The sequence below is a fragment of the Dermacentor andersoni genome, chromosome 11 (assembly GCF_023375885.2).
Source record: "Dermacentor andersoni chromosome 11, qqDerAnde1_hic_scaffold, whole genome shotgun sequence".
Classification (NCBI taxonomy): domain Eukaryota; kingdom Metazoa; phylum Arthropoda; class Arachnida; order Ixodida; family Ixodidae; genus Dermacentor; species Dermacentor andersoni.
Window position 1 is genome coordinate 85,972,776 of NC_092824.1, and position 20,254 is coordinate 85,993,029.

The window sequence follows — 20,254 nt, forward strand, 5'->3', positions numbered from 1 at the left end:
AATATTAGAACACCCAAAATTAAGTACGCAGTTCAGAGCCGCAGTGTGCAGGCAGAATGAAGAATGCAGTCCTTCACGATGAAGGGCTGTACACATTTATTTAACCATAATATGCGATATAGCAAACCGTGTAGTAAAAAAAAAGAAGAGTAATTAACATCTTTTGAAATCCAGCACGTAGTTTACGAGGACTGTCACGGGATATCCTGGCGATCGTGGTACTATCTCAGCGTTTAGCACAGACACATGCAGTCAACAAGGGCGAACAATTAAAGAGGCCCTGAAACACTTTTGTAACTAATCATGCTATGGCCACACTATCGAAGGACGTCGTTTTAAGAATCTCATGCCGCAAAAAAAATTTTTTTGCGTATCCTTCAACCGTAAGTGGAGTTATAGCACTGATGTACCCGGCTTTCTATCTCTTTCCGTCTTCGCTATACTGCAAGCTACACAGCGAAGAAGCCAAGAGGTAAGTAAGTAAATGGGGTTTAGTGGCGCAAAAGTGACCAAGGCAGGGTGTATACTGCGCCAAACACAAGGTGTCATAAGATCAAATTTAAGAACAGCAAAAGCTCTGCTTATCTTTAGCTTGTGTAAATTGCCGGTGTCGTCTAGAAATTTAACCAGCTCAGGTAATGGCACTAGTGCATCATCTCCTAAAACAATTTTTTTTTAATGAAGGGTTTTACCCACCAAAACCACAATCCGATTATGAGGCACGCCGTAGTGAAGAGGTCTGAAAATTTGGACCGCGTGGGGTTCTTTAACGTCCACCTGAATCTAAGTACACTAGTGTTTTCGCATTTCACCCCCATCGAAATGCGGCCGCCGTGGCCGGGATTTGATCCCGCAACCTCGTGCTTAGCAGCCCAGCACCATAGCCACTAAGCAACCACGGCGGGTTCCTAAAGCTAAGGCAGGGTGTAAAAGTATGTGTAATTCATTAGATTGTACAACAGTTTTCGCCTGCGTCTTTCAACATGCGTAGATGTCAGTAACGTGTGAGTCACTGTTAGCGGTTCTTGGCACTTCTCGCATGCTGGCGGGTCTTCTGTTGTGAGAAAAAAGTGTGTATAAGGTGTGTGTGTGTGTGAGCCCCAATCCGTAGTCGGCATAAAAATACTTCAATAAACCAAGAAGGTAAAGACACGGAAAAAAGTTGAGTGTCGTGGCAGCGAAAGGGCTCGTAGCGGCACCTCGCAACTACGCGCTGTCACCTGTAGGAGGACCCCCGCGAAGCCGACGCAGCTACGCGCAACACAACGCGGAAACGACTTTTAAAATTTATTTCTGAGATCGCAGACATATACGTTTCCTTTATTTGAATTCGAAATTAGCAATTATGTATTACTGAGATTGCTCTCGCGATCACGAAATCGACCGATACCTTCGGTGGGCCAGCTGCTTTCGATGACGCTACTTGAGGGCAGTGCGGAAGCGAGGGCAAGCGATTTTTTTCTCGTTTGACAGCAGATTGGAAATTTCCTGCTGCATGCAGCGCAACATGTGTTTCACGTGTTCACAGCAGTCTCTACGATAGATGGGAAACGTTTCCTTACTACGTTAGAAAAGTGCTGCAGTGCGCCTTGAAGTAAAGTCGTGGACTTATGCTGCAAGATGTCCAACACGTCACATCATGTTTTTCTTTTTCACGGAACACAGAGCCTTCATAAGCGAAAAATTGACGTAAATGTGGGGCAGGATAGGTGCCGCCACTACGAATACGGGAGTGCTCAAAGAGCTAATATACTTTCTCTAGAGAAAAAGCTCGGTGAAAAAACTGGCAACCACAATGACGCCGTCATGCTGCTACCTCTCATTTTCGGAACGCTATAAAACTAATCAAAATATGATGGAAAAGCAAGCATTTACATGTGCTACGTAGGTATGGACAATGTGTAAAAATCGTTTTGTCTATCTTTTAGAGAGATCCGATGGCTATTTCTAAAATTTATATGTAAGATTTACGATGCGTCAAAGCGTGCGTGTAAAGGCGCCTAAACTAGATGGCGCTACCATATCACAAGGCTCGGGATCGCGATGATTGCGCGTCTCAGTTCGAATCGCATCTCGTCATCAACACCTGCCAGTGCAGCAACATGGCTGCGCCTTCGCAGTTACCGCGATCCCAGTGCATGGAAACAACGGGGGAGCTTTGCCTCTCGAGTTGGTTATATTGACATTATCGTGGTGCTAGCTTTTGCGCCATAGAATAGGCACACAATTCGGAAGCTGCAGTCATCAACCACATAAAACCATGTATTTTATTCGAATTTTCAACTAATTTTCTTGAGATGATCACTGATGCTACTTTTCCGCAGTGCTCAGTTGGAGCAGCTTGCTAGAAGGCCTAAACATGCTCGTGACTTCAACACCAGCCCCCGTGTGTAGGTTCTGAGATCGGCGTTCACGGCACCACTTGAGTGTAGTGGTGTTTAAACACGCTTGGAGACGCTTGGAGGGTATAATAAAGCAAAGACTACGATTAGAGTTCGTATTCTAGTACACTATTTACGACGCGCAACAACGCAATTTTGTGTGTGATTCAGGGCTGCTCAAGGAAGACTCAGGAACAGGCACCATGATTAAGTAGAATGGTTGCTATATAACAAGGCACTCGGACACCAGGAAAGGACGAAGACGAAATTCGACAGGCGCGAACTGTTTATTTCACACAACCATCAAGTTACATATCAGCGAGTCAAAACATGGCACGTGTCAACAAAAAATTACAAAGCATTCACAAAAGAACACAAACAGGAGTTTGTACTTGCTGATACCAGCGCACGCATATATACAATGACCGTGCGAAATAAACAGTTGCTCTCGCTCGTCCACTGTCCTCTTCGTCCTTTGTGTGTGTCCGAGCGTGTGACTTCACAGTAGCGTGTAGGCCTACGGCTAGGTGGAGGCCTGCTACCTCCGCTGCTCTTGAGCTCGCGTGTGCCGGGAGGCGACACAGCTTGCTCTTCTGCAGAGCGGGTGCTAACGCAGGCTGCCGTTGATGAGTCTGTGTCTGGTACCACCTAGCTGTCGACGAAGATGTGGAGGTGGTCTCTGTGCCTCTAGTGGAAGAGAGAGGCTGCCGTCTGCTGGAGGGCACAGGTTGGGCAGCGCCTCTGCGAGACGCCCGGTAGTTCTGCGGTGATTTGTGAACAGGTGGTCTTTGCGGTGGGGATAACTGTACTGCACTTGCTGGCGTTTTCCCTATGACCTCCTCGTAGGGGCAGCACAGACGCCCCGGGGCATCTGTGACGAGGGCCCAGAGCGGGACCCCGGCACCAATCTTCCGCGACTCCAAGGCGGCTCTTCTCAGCCTGCAGAGACCGGAAAGGGCCAGCCTCGGAGTCGCTCTACTCTCGACCAGGCTAACGGCCCTCCAAGAGGCAGGATGCTCAGCGTCCCTGCCCTGGCTTTCGGTCCACGTGGAGATCACGGGCAACGAGGAGGCTGATGCTCTTGCAAAGATCAGTGCCCACCACTCCGTGGTCCCAGTCGGCCTTGCAGTGACAACTGGAGACTTCACACGGCCCAAGCTGCGACGACATCTCCTGGCTTGACGCCCTGGCCACTGCCGCAGCGTGGCCTTGCCTGCAGGGAGACTTCGCTGTTGCTGCGCCTGAGGGTCGGCTGCTGCTGGACAGAGGCATGTCGCTATCGGCTTGGGCTCGCCGCTTCAACGGACTGCTGCTCCTGTGGGGTGAGCCTGAAACAGTGGAGCTCCTCCTCCTGGTCTGCCCGGCATACTTCCAACATCGAGCCCTACTCCTTCGGGAGTTCCACGACCTGGGCCTGCCTGCTGCCATAAAGGAGGACTTGCTTTTCCTCTCCCACCGCAACCAGCTTCCGGCACTGCTCAGCGCCGTCGAATTCTTCGACTCGACGGGGCTCTCGGCGAGGCTGTAGCGCCCGTTAAGCAATTGGTTCACCGCACCCTCCACAGGTCTGCCAAACCTTACGGTCCTCCCTTGTCTGCCCTTGACTGATCTGTCACCAGTTGACAAGGACTCCCACTCAGGCCGGCCCCACTGAGCTCCAGCCTATACCCGTTTGCTTTGCCCCCACCTGCCACCACGTTAGATAGTTTCCTAGCCAGCGTTGGCAGACAACTACTGTCAGAGGAAGCTATCCTCGGCCCATGGCCTGACACTGCAATTTCAATGCGTGCAACAAAAGTATTGTTGAAGTTCCTGCAGGACGCCAAGCTCGACGAGCGGCTCTAGCGAGGCAACTGTCATGTACATAAGCACTCACCACTTCTCTTATCATCATCATCCATCCCAATACTTTCACTCCCCTTCCCTCTTCCCCAGTGCAGAGTAGCAGACTAGAGCGCACTAGCTCAGGTCGACCTCTCTGTCTTTCCTATCAATAAATTCTATTCATTATATTCATTGCCCCCACCTTGGCGACAACCTTTTCCTCTCCTATCCTTTCCCTCCACTCTCCCCCTCTCAGTTGGCACTGAGCCGTACTCCCTCAAGTGCTGCAGACGACAGTGTTAACCGTTCCCTTCTTCATAAAAAACCACTTCTCTCTCATACAGTAGCGTGCTGCCATTATTCAACATGTGCAGCCAACCAGCCCCAAACTTAGCTCTAGCCATATTTAAATCGCTTGTTGTGACCATTGTTTCGCATTTCGCTCCGTACTATATAGCGTGCAGATACGGAAACGAGCGAACAAGGCAACGAATAATTTCTGGCTTCTCACTTGTTAAATGTATCAAGCAACATTTACGGTAGAACGTGTTTGTACTTGGAAGTCGTTTCAAATTAACTTCGTAATAATTTTCCAGACATCCATATTGGCAAAGACGCTTACTACAGACAGGTAAGAAAACACGTGTCATACGTGTTTGTCGCCTGTTTTTAGGGCGTCATTTTGAAACTCCAGTAAATAGTCAATGCTCTGTTTAGAAACATGACTGGTGCCCTACATGCACACCGCTAAAGCCACCAGTCCAATAGCGCCACAGGTACTTTATTTATGCTGCCTCTCTGTATAGTCGTCACGTGTTCGTCCCGTTGATTTAGTGGCGTTGCGCGAAGCTCGGAAGTCGGACTGTACGCGCTTAGTTAAAAGCGAAATTGAAACACGCACTCACAAAACAAAATACATAAAAGTGATATTACACCATTTGCTAGGTTTCATATGACTACAGCTCAGAATTACTTTAAATGTCCTGTGATTGCAACGATATAAAACGAGACACCCTAAGATCTCCTATGGTCCATGGAGTTCCTTACTGGCCAAGCTGGCGTCGAAACAAATACTGCACCAAGCAGAATTCGACTTCCCATGTAGCTATTTATACCATGTGTCTCAGCTAGCATTAGACAAGCTGTTCAATGAAAAAAAGATGTATAGAAGCACGGTGCACGATACAGTTATAAGAAACGGTATGCGGTCAACAGGGGTCTGATGACCGAATACTGTAGATATTAAGAGTATCTTTTACAGCGTGTATTTAATCTTTTTTTCCTTCAACATAATGGCTAAGGTTAGCTGGGACACCCTATATACCCTTAAGCTGCATCAATCAATCCAGACGCCCGTCTAGGTGATGATGTGTGGTGTTTTATGGCGTAAGGGCCAGGTTTGGCCAAAGAGCGCCAGGCCAATGGTAATGAGATCAGAGCGAAGCGATAAATTACGAGCAGTGGATGTGACAGGGCTGTAAAGGAGCCTAAACGACGGTCACTGTAAAGTGTGTAAGAGCTACATGTAATAAAAGTATGACAATGATTATGAAGCGTGCCAAGGACGCGAAAGATGCATTGTGAAAGAATTACAATGTGCTAAAATTGGTAATTGCATAAAAAATTCGAGAAAGCACTACTGCTGTAACAGAGCCCTTGAAGCGCAAGGACCTGAAGGCGTGTGCTGTACAAGGACTAGTATCACAGCAGCATCCTCTAGAGAGAGGATGCGCTACGATACTATTGGGCTATTAACATGCAAGACCACATCGTTCAAGGAACCTAGGACAGCTTTGGTGGTAAAAAGGGGTTGTTCACCAAGAAACATACCGGGATAGAAAGGGAGACAATAACGCCCGTCCATAAAACACGACTCAAATTCGTTAGACTTGGCCTTTCGAAGAAAGTATGCTTCTCCTGACGTTGGCAACAGAGTAATAGTTCTATCACGTGCATTAAGTGAATACTCCACAACGGTATGCAAGTAACATAGCGTACCTTTCGTTCGTGGAAACTCCGAAAAACTTGCGTAGTATTCTGCAACACAGGCACTGCAGACGAAATGGCCGTTACGTTCACTCGTACTTCATCTTCCACCGTGTCCGAGACGCACGGCAAGGCGCAAGAAGCTTTCGTAATTCTCCAGACAATAAATTTTTAAAAAAGCGCTATTGCTACCGCAAAACTGAAGCATAGACTGGTTACGCACACGCTATGCACACGCTGCGGCCGCCGCCGTCTGCTGCGCTATCTCGCTCATCAAGCAGACGACGCTTCGTCACGGCAAGAGCAGACGGCCCGGCGACGGTCGCCGCTCTCAGCACCAGACGCTGCGTCATTGCAAAGCCGGCAGCCGTAGAGGTAATAACGCAGTAAAAAGAAAATGTACAGAGACATTTCAAATTGTCGCTTTCATTTGCAGCGCCGAAGGAATTTATAAGGCGTAGGCGGTGTGCAAAACTCGACGCCTATGTCGTGTTCCGGCTCTCGCAATTGCTTCCGCCACATGCAACCAGAAAAAGCATAGTGAACAAGGCTTTTGCGTGGAAGCCGGTACGTCTAACCACATAATTTCGGTTGGCGTTCTGTTCGCTGTCACAATAAACGAGTTTTGCGCCAAAACCACAGGCAAAAAAAAAGGAGACCGTGAACTCGTTTATTATGTGGGATAACCAACTAGCCCAGCAGTTCACTCTTGTAAAGTATATTTGTGTTAACTGTCTTTCTAATATGAAAAGCACAGCCTTTAAGATCCACATTTTTAATCAAGGGGGCACCACCACTGGAGCGTAAATTTAGACACCCCTTATTGTGCTCTAATTTTGCACAGCTAGAAATGAGCCATTGAGGATGAAAGTTTTTGCCCCTTTCGTGTAGTGGACGCGTTTTCGTTCAAGGTCGACTGAGCGATGAGGCACATAAGGCTTTCGCCTTTAAAAGATACACTCGGCTCCCGCCGGCATCGAACCCGGGCCGATCCCTACCCAGGAGTCGGCTACACCGTAAAATAAAGAACCAACCATTGCGCCACGCCAGCGCTTGTTAGCTGGTGCGGAAACGTGCACACTTCGCCTTGTAGTTGTACGTTATTGCACCAGGTGGCACGCCATGTAGCAGTTGCGTCATATCATGCCACTGGTCAAGGAATGTGACATGTTAATTAAATTAAATTATGGGGTTTTACGTGCCAAAACCACTCTCCGATTATGAGGCACGCCGTAGTGGGGGACTCGGGCAATTTGGACCACCTGGGGTTCTTTAACAAGCACCTAAATCTAAGTACACGGGTGTTTTTGCATTTGGCCCCCATCGAAACGCGGCCGCCGTGGCCGGGATTCGATACCGCGACCTCGTGCTTAGCAACCCAACACCACAGCAACTAAGCAACCGCGGCCGGTAGACGTGACATGTGCGCCGCGAAGTCTCGATACCTGTGTGTACTCTTCGATACACGTTATGGCGCCTCCTCCTCGCAAGGTACGAACCGCTGCTTTAGAAGCGAATCGCAGAGCTACGCGCGAGGCTGCAACCAGGCGACGTCGGGCTCAGTATCGACATGTGTGCACACCGCAAAATACGAGGACTGAAGGAAGAACACAACACAGGCGCTATGTCTTCCTTCAGTCCTCGTCTTTAGCGCTGCGCACACATGTCGATATTGAATCACCAACTCGCCCAAGCTTCCACCTCAGGAAGTCCGGCTCAGCAGACCGCTGTGCAGACAGCAGCACAAGCCGCGACTCGCCGTCCATAAAGTCCACCTGAGTGTGTTTTCATAAATGTGTGCAAATTAGAACTGCGCGTATACAGTTATTCAAGCAGTTTACGACGGCAAGCTTCCTATGGAGCCGCTCCTCCTACGCTGCCACTGCTTCGTATGCCGCGCAAGCCTGTATTCTCTCTCTCTCTCTCCCTCTCACACACACACACACACACACACACAAACACACACACACACACGTACTGTGTGTGTAGGCTCGTGTAGACGAGTGTATTGCCGGGAGGAGGCTATGGCATCGTATGCTGCACTTGGCTTACAAATATTACAACCAAGCAGACCTGGGCTCCACATGTAGCTCCTTGTCCCCAGCTAAAGTTAGCCACGCTGTTCAACGAAAAACGCGGTGTTCGGTCAACAAAGCCCTGACACCCGAACGCCGTAGATCTTAAAAGCGCATCTCCGTGTGTTCTTTGTCTCTCTTTTTTTTTTTTTTTTGTTCAACAGCGTGGCAAACGTTAGCTGGGACGCCCTATATATACCCTTAAGCTGCATCATGCAATACAGACGACTGTGTAAAAAACGCTACTATAACTCGTTAAGCATGGGCTTTAGAAAAAGTTGTATGTTTCGCCCGACGTTGGCAACAGGCTAATAGTTCTATGGCGCACATTAAGTGAATACTCCAAAATTGTATGCAAGACAGCGTACCTGTCGGTCTTTGAAATTCCGAAAAACTTCCGTGGCATTCTGCAACACCGGGCGCAGCAGACGAAATGGCTGCTACGTTCACTCGTACTTCAATTCTTCCCAGATACACGCCGAGGCACAAAAATTTTTTTCGTAGTTCTCCAGACGACAAACGGAGCTTCCTAACGCTGTTCCTACAGCGAGACTGTCTAGTATACACAGCACAGACTACACGCCGCGGCCGCCGCCGTCTGCTGCGCTATCTCGAACATCAAAAAGACGCTCCGTCACGGCCAGAGCAGACGACTCGGCGACGGTCGCCGCTCTGAAGAATAGACGCTGCGTCATTGCAAAGCCGGTAGCCATAAAAAAAAATGATAACGCAGTAAAAAGAAAGCGTAGACATTTCAAATTTGACTTGTTGCTTCAATTTTGCGGCGCCGAAGGAATTTATCAAGAAGCTTTCCCTTTGCGCTGCTATAAGAAGAAAATATTACGCTTTCAAACTCGCACGTTCTATGCTTAGAACATGTGCGCTTAGCACATGAAAGCTTAAGTGGGGCTTTCATTAAAATGCGTCGCGATTCTACATCTATTGATGCTTTCTTGTGGGATGACTGATCGGGCCGGCGTTTACCGGTCCACCGGTTATATGCCTTACGCATTACATGGCCTGCCTAGTTCCATTTCTTTCTCTTAATGTCAAATAGAATATCGACTTTCCCCGCTTGCTCTCTGATCCATACTGTCCAAACTTTCTGTCTCTTACCGTTGCACGTAACATATTTCGTTCAGTCGCTCTTTACGTCGTCACTATGTAGATGCAACTTTCTTCTTTGCTACAGCTCTTTGGCTTTTTGTACACGCTTATATTTGCCCTGCGAGCCTTAAAACTGCAGAGCTTAGCTGCGCACATGTGCTGGGTATGTTAATAAACTACCAGTAACTTTTAAAACTACTGATGCAGTGCATTGGAAAGACGGCTGCTTGCTCACATAACGCGTTTTGTTTACTACATAGACAGTTGTACTTCTAGTGGCTTGACAATCAAATTTGATTGAGAGCGCCGTTACAGATTGCTCGTTTAAGTGCACATTGAAATGTGTGTTTCAGTACATTTGAGAACGCAAACCTACTTGTGGTAGGAAAATTAAGGTTGCTGCTTCCTGGCTCTAGTCTGCTGTTGCAAAACGCAGCTGCTGGCGCGCGCCTCGGAAGAAGGAGTACGTCAACATAAAATATAATAAAGCATTCTCGTAGGAAGTCTCAAGCGTCCCAGCTAGCACTGGAGCAGATGTGCTTAAAAGTAATTGAAGACGTTCAACGATCGTGATAGCCGACGCAGCCTTTCGAAAGAACGAGAAAGTTCGCATGTGCCTGTCGTGTGCGGGAAAATTCTCGCGTTCGCAGCGAGCATGGCGTCGTAGCAGACGACACTTAATTTTGTAGCATTTCTCTCAAATGCGCGCAATACTTTTCTCGCAACATAAAATTTTTATTTCCATAAATATTTGACGAGTTTTTATTTAAGCACATGGACGGTTGTTATTGCTGTTGTTAAAATAAACTATTATTGACTGGCGCTAAATCGGGAACAGAAATAGAGAACAATGCATATCCTGGTGGTAAACCATGCTTTGATCTCAAAGTCATACAAGCTTTATGCAATGTATCGAGCATTATATGAAATACTGCAGAAATAAAATTAGATCTCACGTGGAAATACTTGATTATAGCTTTGTTTATTGTGCCGCAAGAAAATTCCCATCTATATAGGTTGAGGCAACGCTCAGTAGAACCCCCCGTAGGCACTAGCGCCGAATTTGCCTCTAGGGCATTTATTCAGAAACTCTATGCGAAAATCCAAAGCTTCACCAGCCTGTGGGGGGGATTTAACTCAAAGCAGGCAACGGCAGAAAATAACCTCAGAGATTACTAGCGAAGCGCATTGAAGCCCTCCACAACGCTTTTCGTCTACCAGTTCACGTCGCTCAAGAGGCGTTACTCTACATATAAGCGGCCCCGTCCGTGGGTAATTTTAATACCGCACAAATTGTGCTGTTCATTAGATCGCAACTTACGGAAAGCAGGCAACGCCAGCAAATGACCTCCGAGATTACATACAGAACGCAGGGTTTACTACACCAGCGGCCCCTTTCGTGGGTAGCTTTATTGCCACACTAACTGGACTGTCCATTAAATCGCAATTCAATTTCCTCAAAAACGTGCAGCTTATCTGTAGCAAGGTGTACAGCTGGATGGTTCTCCCGGTTTTGCCGACTTGGGTCTACACGCGTCGACTAGGGCTAGTTGAGGGCTTCTGGCCAATTTTGTTCTGGCAAAGAAACGGCGACGAAGAAGCAGTGCACAAAGGGGAACGGCCCACTCACACACTAACGCGTATACATAGCAGCGTTACGAACTGCCGTTTGCATGCACACACTTAAACGCAAGAACATGTGTCAGCGCTACGAAAAGCTCACCCCTAATGGTTCAGATGAGCTGTATTCTTTTGCAATGTGCGCAACGTTTTGGCAGATTAAAAAGAGACACGTTTTTGCAGAGAAATTTGCGAGAAATGCATTGGCGAACTTTGCGGAGAATTGGCGTTCCAGTTAATTTGTTAACGAAACTTTGTTGCATGCACTGAAGCACACAAGTATAACTGGAACGCCAATACATTTCTCCGCAAAGTTCGGAAATTTATATATCGAAACTGGTGTCGTCCTGAGAATTCGTTCCAAGTGGATCCACCTTGCGAAGTCCACTGCTGGAATTTCTAAATTGCAATATGTGTCTTAAGATAATTAGCTTTAAAAGTTAATTAGCGAATTCTTAATTAGTTGATTTTGCATTTCATTTTATTGTGCATGTATAGTGTCCGCCGCTTCGAGTAGACCGGCTCATAAACTAGATTTGAGTTATCTGCATGCCACAGGCAACCTTTAAAAAATTTGAAAGGGTTCACTCAAACACCCCTATGCGTGTTTGAGTGAACCCTTTCAAATTTTTTAAAGGTTGCCTGTGGCAGATAACTCAACCTCTTGTGACTTAAGCGCACAACCGAATTCAAGCTTTATGCACATTTGACACCACTCGATTGCTTGTACACTATAAAATATGCACCGGGGAAAGCGAGAGTAACTGGACAGTTAGTCCTAAAAATGGCACTTTCGTACCACAGTGGACTAACTGCATGCAGGAGTGTTCGTGCCGTACGTGTGCAAATTTCGGACGATAATTGTTTAGTTCCTGGTCAGAAAGAGCGCAGCAGGATGGTAAACGACAACAACTACTCCACATGCACTCCACAAAAGTTAAAAGAAAGAAAAAAAATCAAAATGTAGTAAGTTGCTGGCAACTTGTTGGAGCTTTTCTTTTCTTTTTTTTTCTTTTTTTTTTTACTTTTATGCATTTTGTGTCCTGATCGGTGGTCATCGTGACAATAGGTGTGCACACATATTCTCGTCCGTCACCTAATTTAAGACAACGAATGGCTCATACTCCCTTAATCAATGGTTCATGCCACAGTAAATAAATAAAAAATTCCAAGCGGCCTCCCTATTATGAGGACAGAATGGAAATTCTAAGCCGAATGATGATCGGCAACGGAGCCAGCTGTGGAAGAAGACGACGACGAAGGCGCGAGCATATAGACATAGAATAAAGAACCAACTTAGACACGAGCGCATTCGAGCGGTTGCGCCGAGGGGCTCAAACGAGCCATAGCTGATGATGACGATGATGATGGTGACGACAGTTTCCTCATGCCAATGAATGGCTCATACTCCCTTAAGCACAAAGTTTCTCCCTATAACACCTAGAGGGAAATCTAGCACCACTATTTATAGGAGCTAGTTTCCTAAGGGGCGCTGTGCTGTCATGGGAATGACGGCATATGTGTCTGCGAGGCTTGTGTTGGCTGGTGTTGTAAGAGACTTTGTTTAAAACGTGGATATGGCTACACAAATAACAGGTTCGTAAAGTAAAATCTTCATAAAATGTTTCCATTCACACACATTACATATTTACTCACGTACAATGCATGACCAAGCGAAGAAAACAAAGAACAGACAACAAACTGTTTCACAGAGAGCTCGAATCTTGTCATCTGTCCTCTAACTTTAGCGGCCTGCTGGTACTTGTTACGTATCATATAATTGTACATGCAATAACTAGTTCTCATAGTTAAACAAAACATGTTTTTGTGTAATAATAAAGCTAAAACAGCTTTTTACATGGTGTCTTAGTAGAAAATGAATCATTGTGACAGACGGAACGGTGCTTGCCAGGCACGCTTCCAGGTGCCCTCGCTCTCCAAGAACGTTGCCAATCCGAAGTCACAATATACCGGCATTCCCATGCATACCACAGCGCAGCAGCGCCAGATTTGCCTCTAGGTAATAAGGTGAGAAACTCTATGCCCTTAAGCAATGAGTGGCAACGAAGCTAGCTGTAGAAAGAGACGACAATGAACGCGTGAGCAGTGGCACGAGCGTGCTTGCTCTGAGTGGCACAAACGGCTCGAGCTAGTTCGCGGACGACAGAAATGCCACAGCCATAAACAGCTTCACTTTAAAGTCTTCAGTTGAGTCAGCGCTCGTCCTGTGAACCTCATCTTCATCCTGCAGTGGACTTAAATAGGTTGATGATGATGATGACTTTCTTTCGCGCTGCAACAAAATTACCGTTATAATAGAGTGCTGAGGTTATTTAAAAAAATAGCATGTCACTTCTTTTCATTTTACTTAATTCACACTTCAGCAGCTCGTATCAAGAGTGGCTTGGACGTTAAAGTATGTGGATGAAAAAAGATAGAACGAAGAAAAGAAAGAAAAAAGAACGAAATAAAGCAAGAGAGGGACAGAAAGGAAGAAGTGCACAACAAAGTTTTTAAAAACATCCCTATACACTTTATTAACTGCGAGAAAAATGCTGATTTCGGTCATCCCTCCCTAATGACCTCCAAGTAAATGCGATGTGAATGTTCAGTCGTCTGCTGTGTACAGCTGAAAAAGAAGAGAAAACAAGACCTAAGACATAATGCTGGTTAAACAACAACAGCAACAGCAATCTAGTGAGGCCCCTGTAATAGTTTCTTATTGTTCGTGCACAAAACACTGATATTGGAGCAAGCACCTTTATAAAGACACTTAAGTAGCTAAGTGTACTACAAAAAAATAGATTTCAGCTTATCATACACATTTATGCCTCATGAAACATCAACTTCCTTTTGTACTTACTAACCTATCATCCCTTGCAACCCGTCCTCACGGGCGCTTCTGAGGTAATGGATCTTATCACGTCGCTTATATACAGATTCTGAGGTCATGAGTTCGTATATCCCTCTTAGTTGTCACGCTGCAAGGTGAATATACGTCACCATTATCCTCCTCGAGCTGACCGCACAGTCAACCTTTTAATAAATCCGTAAACAAAAATTTGCTACATCATACCAACCCAGAACATTGGTTTCACTTAGCTGTCAAGACAATGAAAGCAAGGACGGTGAATCCAAAACTTCACTCCTTGATCATTTTTCACCTGAACTCACTGCATGTCACTCCTGTCTTTGTAACGAGGATATGTGTAGTACCTGGAGCGCGCAGGCTCCGAGAGCAGCGGACCATAAGGGACGCTGAGCTCAAAGTCTCACATTCGTAAAAGAAAAGTGCAAGACAGAAATAAACTGAGCTTAGGCTTTAGGTACCCTGATGTTTTAGGTAACCGCTCACATAGACAGAGGGAGAGAGAGCTGGAATTAAGGAAAGCGCGGTGACTTTTGTGGGAAACTAGAGGTGTTAGGCCTGGCTGATGGCCTGACATGTCGCACCAAGTGTTGGGTTAGGAGTCTTTTACCCGTTGTACCGATTCTAATGCTGCAAACTTGACCATTGGGTCATTTCACTTTTATGCTACTGCCCCACCTATACACGCTATGTGCGAAAAGGGCTGCGGTAAATCAGAAAACACAAAGTACGGTTTCAGTCCCCACTCGTATCTGCAACCGACAGCCAACAGTTTCTCAGATTTTACAACAAGCTATGAGAAGTTCCGACAACTGGGGCACCCAGCCATATTTTCTATACACATGACATCACACAGAGTCCCCAAACGCTAATATATACGTATGCTAATACATATCCTAATGTATATGGAAGCAAATGCATGCGCGTGAGAACCACCCAACCTATTGCATGACACGTTGTGCTAATGTGGCATCTAACAAACTTCTAACATTGTTCTATTAGGTTTCGTAACGTTTCAAGCAGCTTGCACGAACAGCCAGCTGCCCGACGCATTGTCATAAGAACCGGATGGTTTTGACACAAATACTACTTTTACCACTAAGGATTAGCTACTAAGCACTTACAGTGAGTGTGTATGTATGTGTCTTTCTTTTTCTCTTTATTTTAAAGTGAAGCTTTCAGTGCGAACCGCGAACCGCGAACCTTAACCACGAGCTTGTCGGACTTTTCTCACCATGGCTGCTGAGTGACTCTGGTGGTCTTTCCGAATGGCTCACATGCAGGACAGCATTAATACAGTTATTACACTTACAGGTGTCCTGGCTGCTGGCCTTGTTTTCTACGGAATTACGCAGTGATCAAAACAAACAATGCCTAAACGTACTCTCAGCGACAAATTTACGCCCCCAAGAGCACAATTCCTTTAATAGAGCAAACCTCTATATGGCTGATTTTATAGGGTTCGGCGCATCTGCTTTGTCAGTCTTTCGCCGAGTAAAGTTACTATGGCACTATCTCCCAGATTGGCCTGCTGTTGTCGGCACGCCAACTCTGGATACAGTGTCATAGCAGAGTGGGGGCCAATTCGAATGCAGTATAATGCACGGTCACGCGGGTCACGTGCTGAGGGGTCCTCCGCAACTTGCCGCCTTCACCATGGCAGGCCCGTAATCGCCGTGTCGCAAAACGCTGTGCCAAATACAATCAGTTGCGCGGCACTTATTTAACTGCTTCCAGTAAGCTTATCGCTTCTCAGATTCCAACGTGTGGGTTGGATCTGCATTTTATGTGTGTGTGTGTGTGTGTGTGTGTGTGTGTGTGTGTGTGTGTGTGTGTGTGTGTGTGTGTGTGTGTGTGTGTGTGTGTGTGTGTGTGTGTGTGCGCGTGCGTGTGTGTGCGTGTGCGTGTGTGTGGTTTCAATAGGACCACAATTTACGAAATGCGCGAAGAACCTACCGCGAGCGGCACCTTGGCTGGCAGCGGCCTGCAGGGCCGGCACACGACCTGTGGCCGGACGTCTGAGCCGTGGGTGCACTCGCACCGCTCGCAGTAGTCCTCCGTGCCTCCGAGCTGCTTGGCGGGCTTCAGGGCCTTGGTGATGCGGCGGGCGAACACCGTCTTCCAGTTCTTGGCGTCCGAGCGCAGTGTGGCCGAGCTGAAGAAGCTGCCGTGCACTTCCTGGGCGAGCGCGATGCAGATGTCCTTGGGCACCGCCACCTGCGGCCGCAGGTCAGGCTGGCCCAGGAGCATCTTCTGACTCACGTCCTTGCTGCTGTACACAGAGTCGGCATCCAGACCTGCGTGGTGGCGACGGTGTGCACGTCAAGGGTTTAGATGCAGAAACAAACAAAAAAATGTGTAGGGTATAAGTTTCGCCGGAACCGCCACAAGCCGACAGAAAGCTATCAAGGGTGAAAAGGTTTCCCAGCAAATTCAGTGAACTCAAAGGTGTGTGTTTCTTTCTCTATGTCTTTCGTGTTTTCAGCGCTCTAAGTTTTTGTTAATATGCATTACCAACTAGCCCACCTATCCACCCTTTTTTCATAATTGAGTTGGACACGGACACAAAAGGAAGTAGACAGGACAGCGCTTGTCCTGCCTACTTCTTTTCTGTGTTCGCATATTAGGTGCACTTCAATCTAACTCAAACATGAACGTCAACCAACTAGCCCAACTTGCTATCTTACTGTCACAGCAAATCTTTTGATGAAAGAGGCCAAAGGTCGAAAAGAACTGTCGAAGACGACGTATATTTCTGCCAGACAGCCACAAGCCATGCAGGGAAGCATTGATGGTGGTGAGGTGCCGTCGACATGCCACAGCCAAGAAAGTCGACAAGAACACATTAGGTGTGCACGAAGTCAGGGATGTTTATGTTCTGAAGAGGCATCCCCAAGCCGACAGAAAACATAAGGGGGTGGTATGTATCAAGTAAACCAAGTAAACCTTTCAACAGGCAGCCATAAGCCTGCAAGAAAACACCGTGTCAAGTAGCGCATGTTTCGTCACAACAGCGACGAGCTGACAGGAAAGCTCTGTGGTTGGTAGGTTGTCAGGTACATGTTTTGTAGTAAAGAATGTCATAAGCTGGCAGAAAACACTAACAGTGGGATGGTCTGAGGTACAAGTTTTTCAAAGAAAGCCAGCAACTGCCAGGAATCATTGAGTGCCTGATATCAGGCATATGAGTGTCGCTGCAACGCTTTAATGGGTGTGAACACACAGGCCACGTTCATGAAAAAACCACATGGATGATTCACTATGACTGATAGTTTTCACCGAGATTGTTCTCCGTGATTATCCGTGCCGTCACTCGTGTGCGTGGAAGTCAAATGCTTGCAGGCAACAGAATATTCGACGTATGTCGAACACATGAATCAGGGAAGAGTCAAGTGGCATGGACGATACACAGGCGTGAATATCATAAAGGTGAATAAGATTTCACTTCTTTTTTTAATAAGGATCTTCAGAGAACATGCCACAGCCCCAATGCTCTTATCTCGCACTCACCGTAGATGCCCTTGCCCTTGATGATGCTCTTGCGGACTTCAATGCGCTTGTCAGAAATGAAGTGAAGCGTGATTCCGTGGTCGAGAAGCTGGGTCTGGATGTCCGAGTACGACAACTGAGAAAGAACAGGAAACAGTTTTTCACATCCTGCTTAATATCGAGAAGCTACATGTTACCGTTATATAAGAACCAAAGCGTGTCAGAATTTAATGTTTATGCATTCGCGTCAAACTGAACGGAACACCATAAATACCGAAACTTGGCTCTCTGCTATGCTAACCTATCGCCGTAAGCTCTTCGTGTTTCGGATTAAAACCAAAAAAGAAAAGAAAAGGTTTCCAAAATTCTCTCTCTCATCACGTGCCTGAATAAATTAGACTCTAGATATATCAATTTGCACCGTTTGCATGAAAATAAAGGCAAGGACCTTGTTCGATGCACCCTTGGCGTCTTACTATCACAAGTTAGAAGCGATAGTTTTCGACTAGTTACATCCAACACCAAATACTAATCAGTGCTCGAGATGATTGCGAAATATACAACCGCACCCCATTTCTGGCAATTAAAGTTGGTGACGTAATGTGTGGAAGAGTCAGCGTCATCATCTATTGCCATTACTCAGTTGTGCTGTTCAGTGCAAGGTAGCGGGTTCGACTTCGATCCGGGCACGGCGGCCACATTCAGATAGAGATGGAATGAAAAAAAATGAAAAAGAAACCCCGCTAGAGTACCGTGTTTTGGGTGCACGTTAATGAAAGCCAGCCGGTACAATATGAATCCAGAGACCTTGACTAATGCGTGCCTCTAACTCACAACACAGTTTCGGCACATTAAACCCCAAAATTAAGTCAGTGTTGTCGTTGGCATTCTCTGCGAAAATATTCCTGCACGAAAAGGACTCTTTCGTTTTTTACAGCGAAGCTGTTTATGGCTAGGATCTGGAAAAATATGTGTCCGAGATGTCGACATAGACAAATAATCATTTGGGCCGATCCTGCTGATCGTGCAGAAAGGGTCCAAGATCAATGGTACATACCCCTGCGGGCTCGGGGATCTGTAACACACCCTCGAACTACCCTTGTCACAGATGGGACCCAGAGAGGTCCCAAGCACAAAGGTAAGAACAGAGGTTTTTGAAAAAGATGTGTTGTACAACATTTTCACAAAGGACTGTTAAAAAATTCTTGGTGTCAACTGCGCTAGTGCCACTGCTTGCGCGTTCATTATCATCTTCTTCCACAGTTTCCTCTGTAGTGCAAAAAATATAATCATCATCGATGGCTCGAGCGTCGTCTTCCACAGCTGGCTCTGCTGTCGCTTATCATTTCAGCATAGAATTTCACATCTGTCGTCGTAATGGGGAGGCTGCATTTACGGGGGTATGAGCCATTGCTTAAGGGGGTATGAGACATTCATTGTCTCATGGGACGGAAACATTTAATAATAGAGCTGATACACATGTGTGCACCCATATCGCCATGATGACCACAGATTAGGACAATAAATATGTTCGTACCTTTGTTCAATATTCTGGGTCACCTGTGTGTCGTGCACTAAACAGCTTCGCTGGTCACCTACCTTCACAGAGTGGAATGGCTCACATTTTGTTTTTTTGTTTTTTATAAGAGTTAAACGTGAAACACTTAAATAACAATCCGGTATGACTGACCGTACCCGCAAGACAACCAACAAGGTTCCAACAAGACTTCAACAGCGGTTCCCACCTTGCTTGAGCGCAGCCAAATTTCCAATGCATCACTCAACGGATCGCCCATGGTTTTTTACGCACGTGCGGTTATCAGATTAATCTGCGAGACAGGTGTGTGCAGAGAACGCCTTACTTGTCGCACACAACAAGAGATGCAACTAAGTTTCCAACAGGTTCCATCAGTGTGGGCACCAATCTTCACAACTAGTCGCCCAACAAATCAAACGGTAATGATGCGCGGATGTCCACCACTTCAATCAGCCAATGATGATAATGCATCTTGTTTATACGCTGCGTAACCATTTGTGAACTATCGGGCCCTTTACGACATTCTTCCTCCTCACCTCGCTCTGTTCCTCCTTGCAATCCGCGCAGGCAACGACGATGATGGCCTTGGCGACATTGGGCCGGAATGGCAGCAGCGACGCGTACCGGATGGCGTCGAACACGTCCTTCTTCACCGGGTGGCCACCAGAGGTCGCGGGAGCGTCGAGGCGCATCTTCTGCGTGGCCAGCGGCAGGCTGGGCGACAAGAAGAAGATGCTGCCGCGGGCGGTGCGCACGTGCGGCTGGCTGTTGTGGCCGCTGCCGTGGCCGAAGCCAACCAGGGCGAACCTGCGTGCGGGACGGGGAGGCAGTGAAAACGAACGGGTCAACACAATTGAGACGCAGTGAGTTCGTACGATTGTTGGCCACTGTCACAGCTGTGCCTGTCAGAGAGTGAATATTTAGACAGCCTAAATGCTTCCTGTAGACCACTTCGACCTTCTTACGCAATTGCCCTTCTGGTTATAAAAGAAGCCGACATGTTATCTAATAGACGAAAATCGTTGAGAAGTCTGTTTTCTTTGGTTTGTGGCTGCGGCACACAGTCACATAATAACATCCTTTCTGTGATGTGATTTTTTCTGTGATTATTTCTATGGTGTGACCCCGCTATTCTGTTGTACGGCCAGACTGCGTATAGACTATTTCACAGAAGTGTTGTAGAGCCGCCATAATGGGTCGTAAGCACGGGTGTGTTCCAACTGTAAAAATCGATGCACATTGCTACGTTTGATTGGCTTGCATTATAAAGTTCGCAAAGAGGCATTCCCTGTCACGGAAACATGTTATCATGACGTAACTGCGAGTGAAATTGAGAAATCATTCATGTAAGAAGCCAAGATAGCAG

The 20,254-nt window shown here is 46.8% G+C and overlaps 1 protein-coding gene and 1 long non-coding RNA gene across 2 annotated transcripts in view; both read right to left on the minus strand.

The window, feature by feature from the left end:
* The window catches only part of LOC129381376 (uncharacterized), a 128,382-nt gene extending 119,443 nt beyond the window's left edge, over positions 1–8,939 (minus strand). Inside the window, exon 1 of the long non-coding RNA XR_011891261.1 lies at positions 8,635–8,939. This is a non-coding gene — a long non-coding RNA (uncharacterized lncRNA). The remainder of the gene's footprint in view (positions 1–8,634) is intronic.
* A 4,564-nt stretch (positions 8,940–13,503) lies between these two features.
* Positions 13,504–20,254, minus strand: part of LOC126517999 (apolipophorins-like) — a 76,627-nt gene continuing 69,876 nt past the window's right edge. Inside the window, exons 36-39 of the mRNA XM_050167839.3 lie at positions 19,425–19,695; positions 17,373–17,487; positions 15,819–16,159; positions 13,504–13,622 (exon numbers count right to left, since the gene is read on the minus strand). Of these exons, the coding sequence (XP_050023796.1) occupies positions 13,602–13,622; positions 15,819–16,159; positions 17,373–17,487; positions 19,425–19,695 (748 nt within the window). The 3' untranslated portion in view covers positions 13,504–13,601. The remainder of the gene's footprint in view (positions 13,623–15,818; positions 16,160–17,372; positions 17,488–19,424; positions 19,696–20,254) is intronic.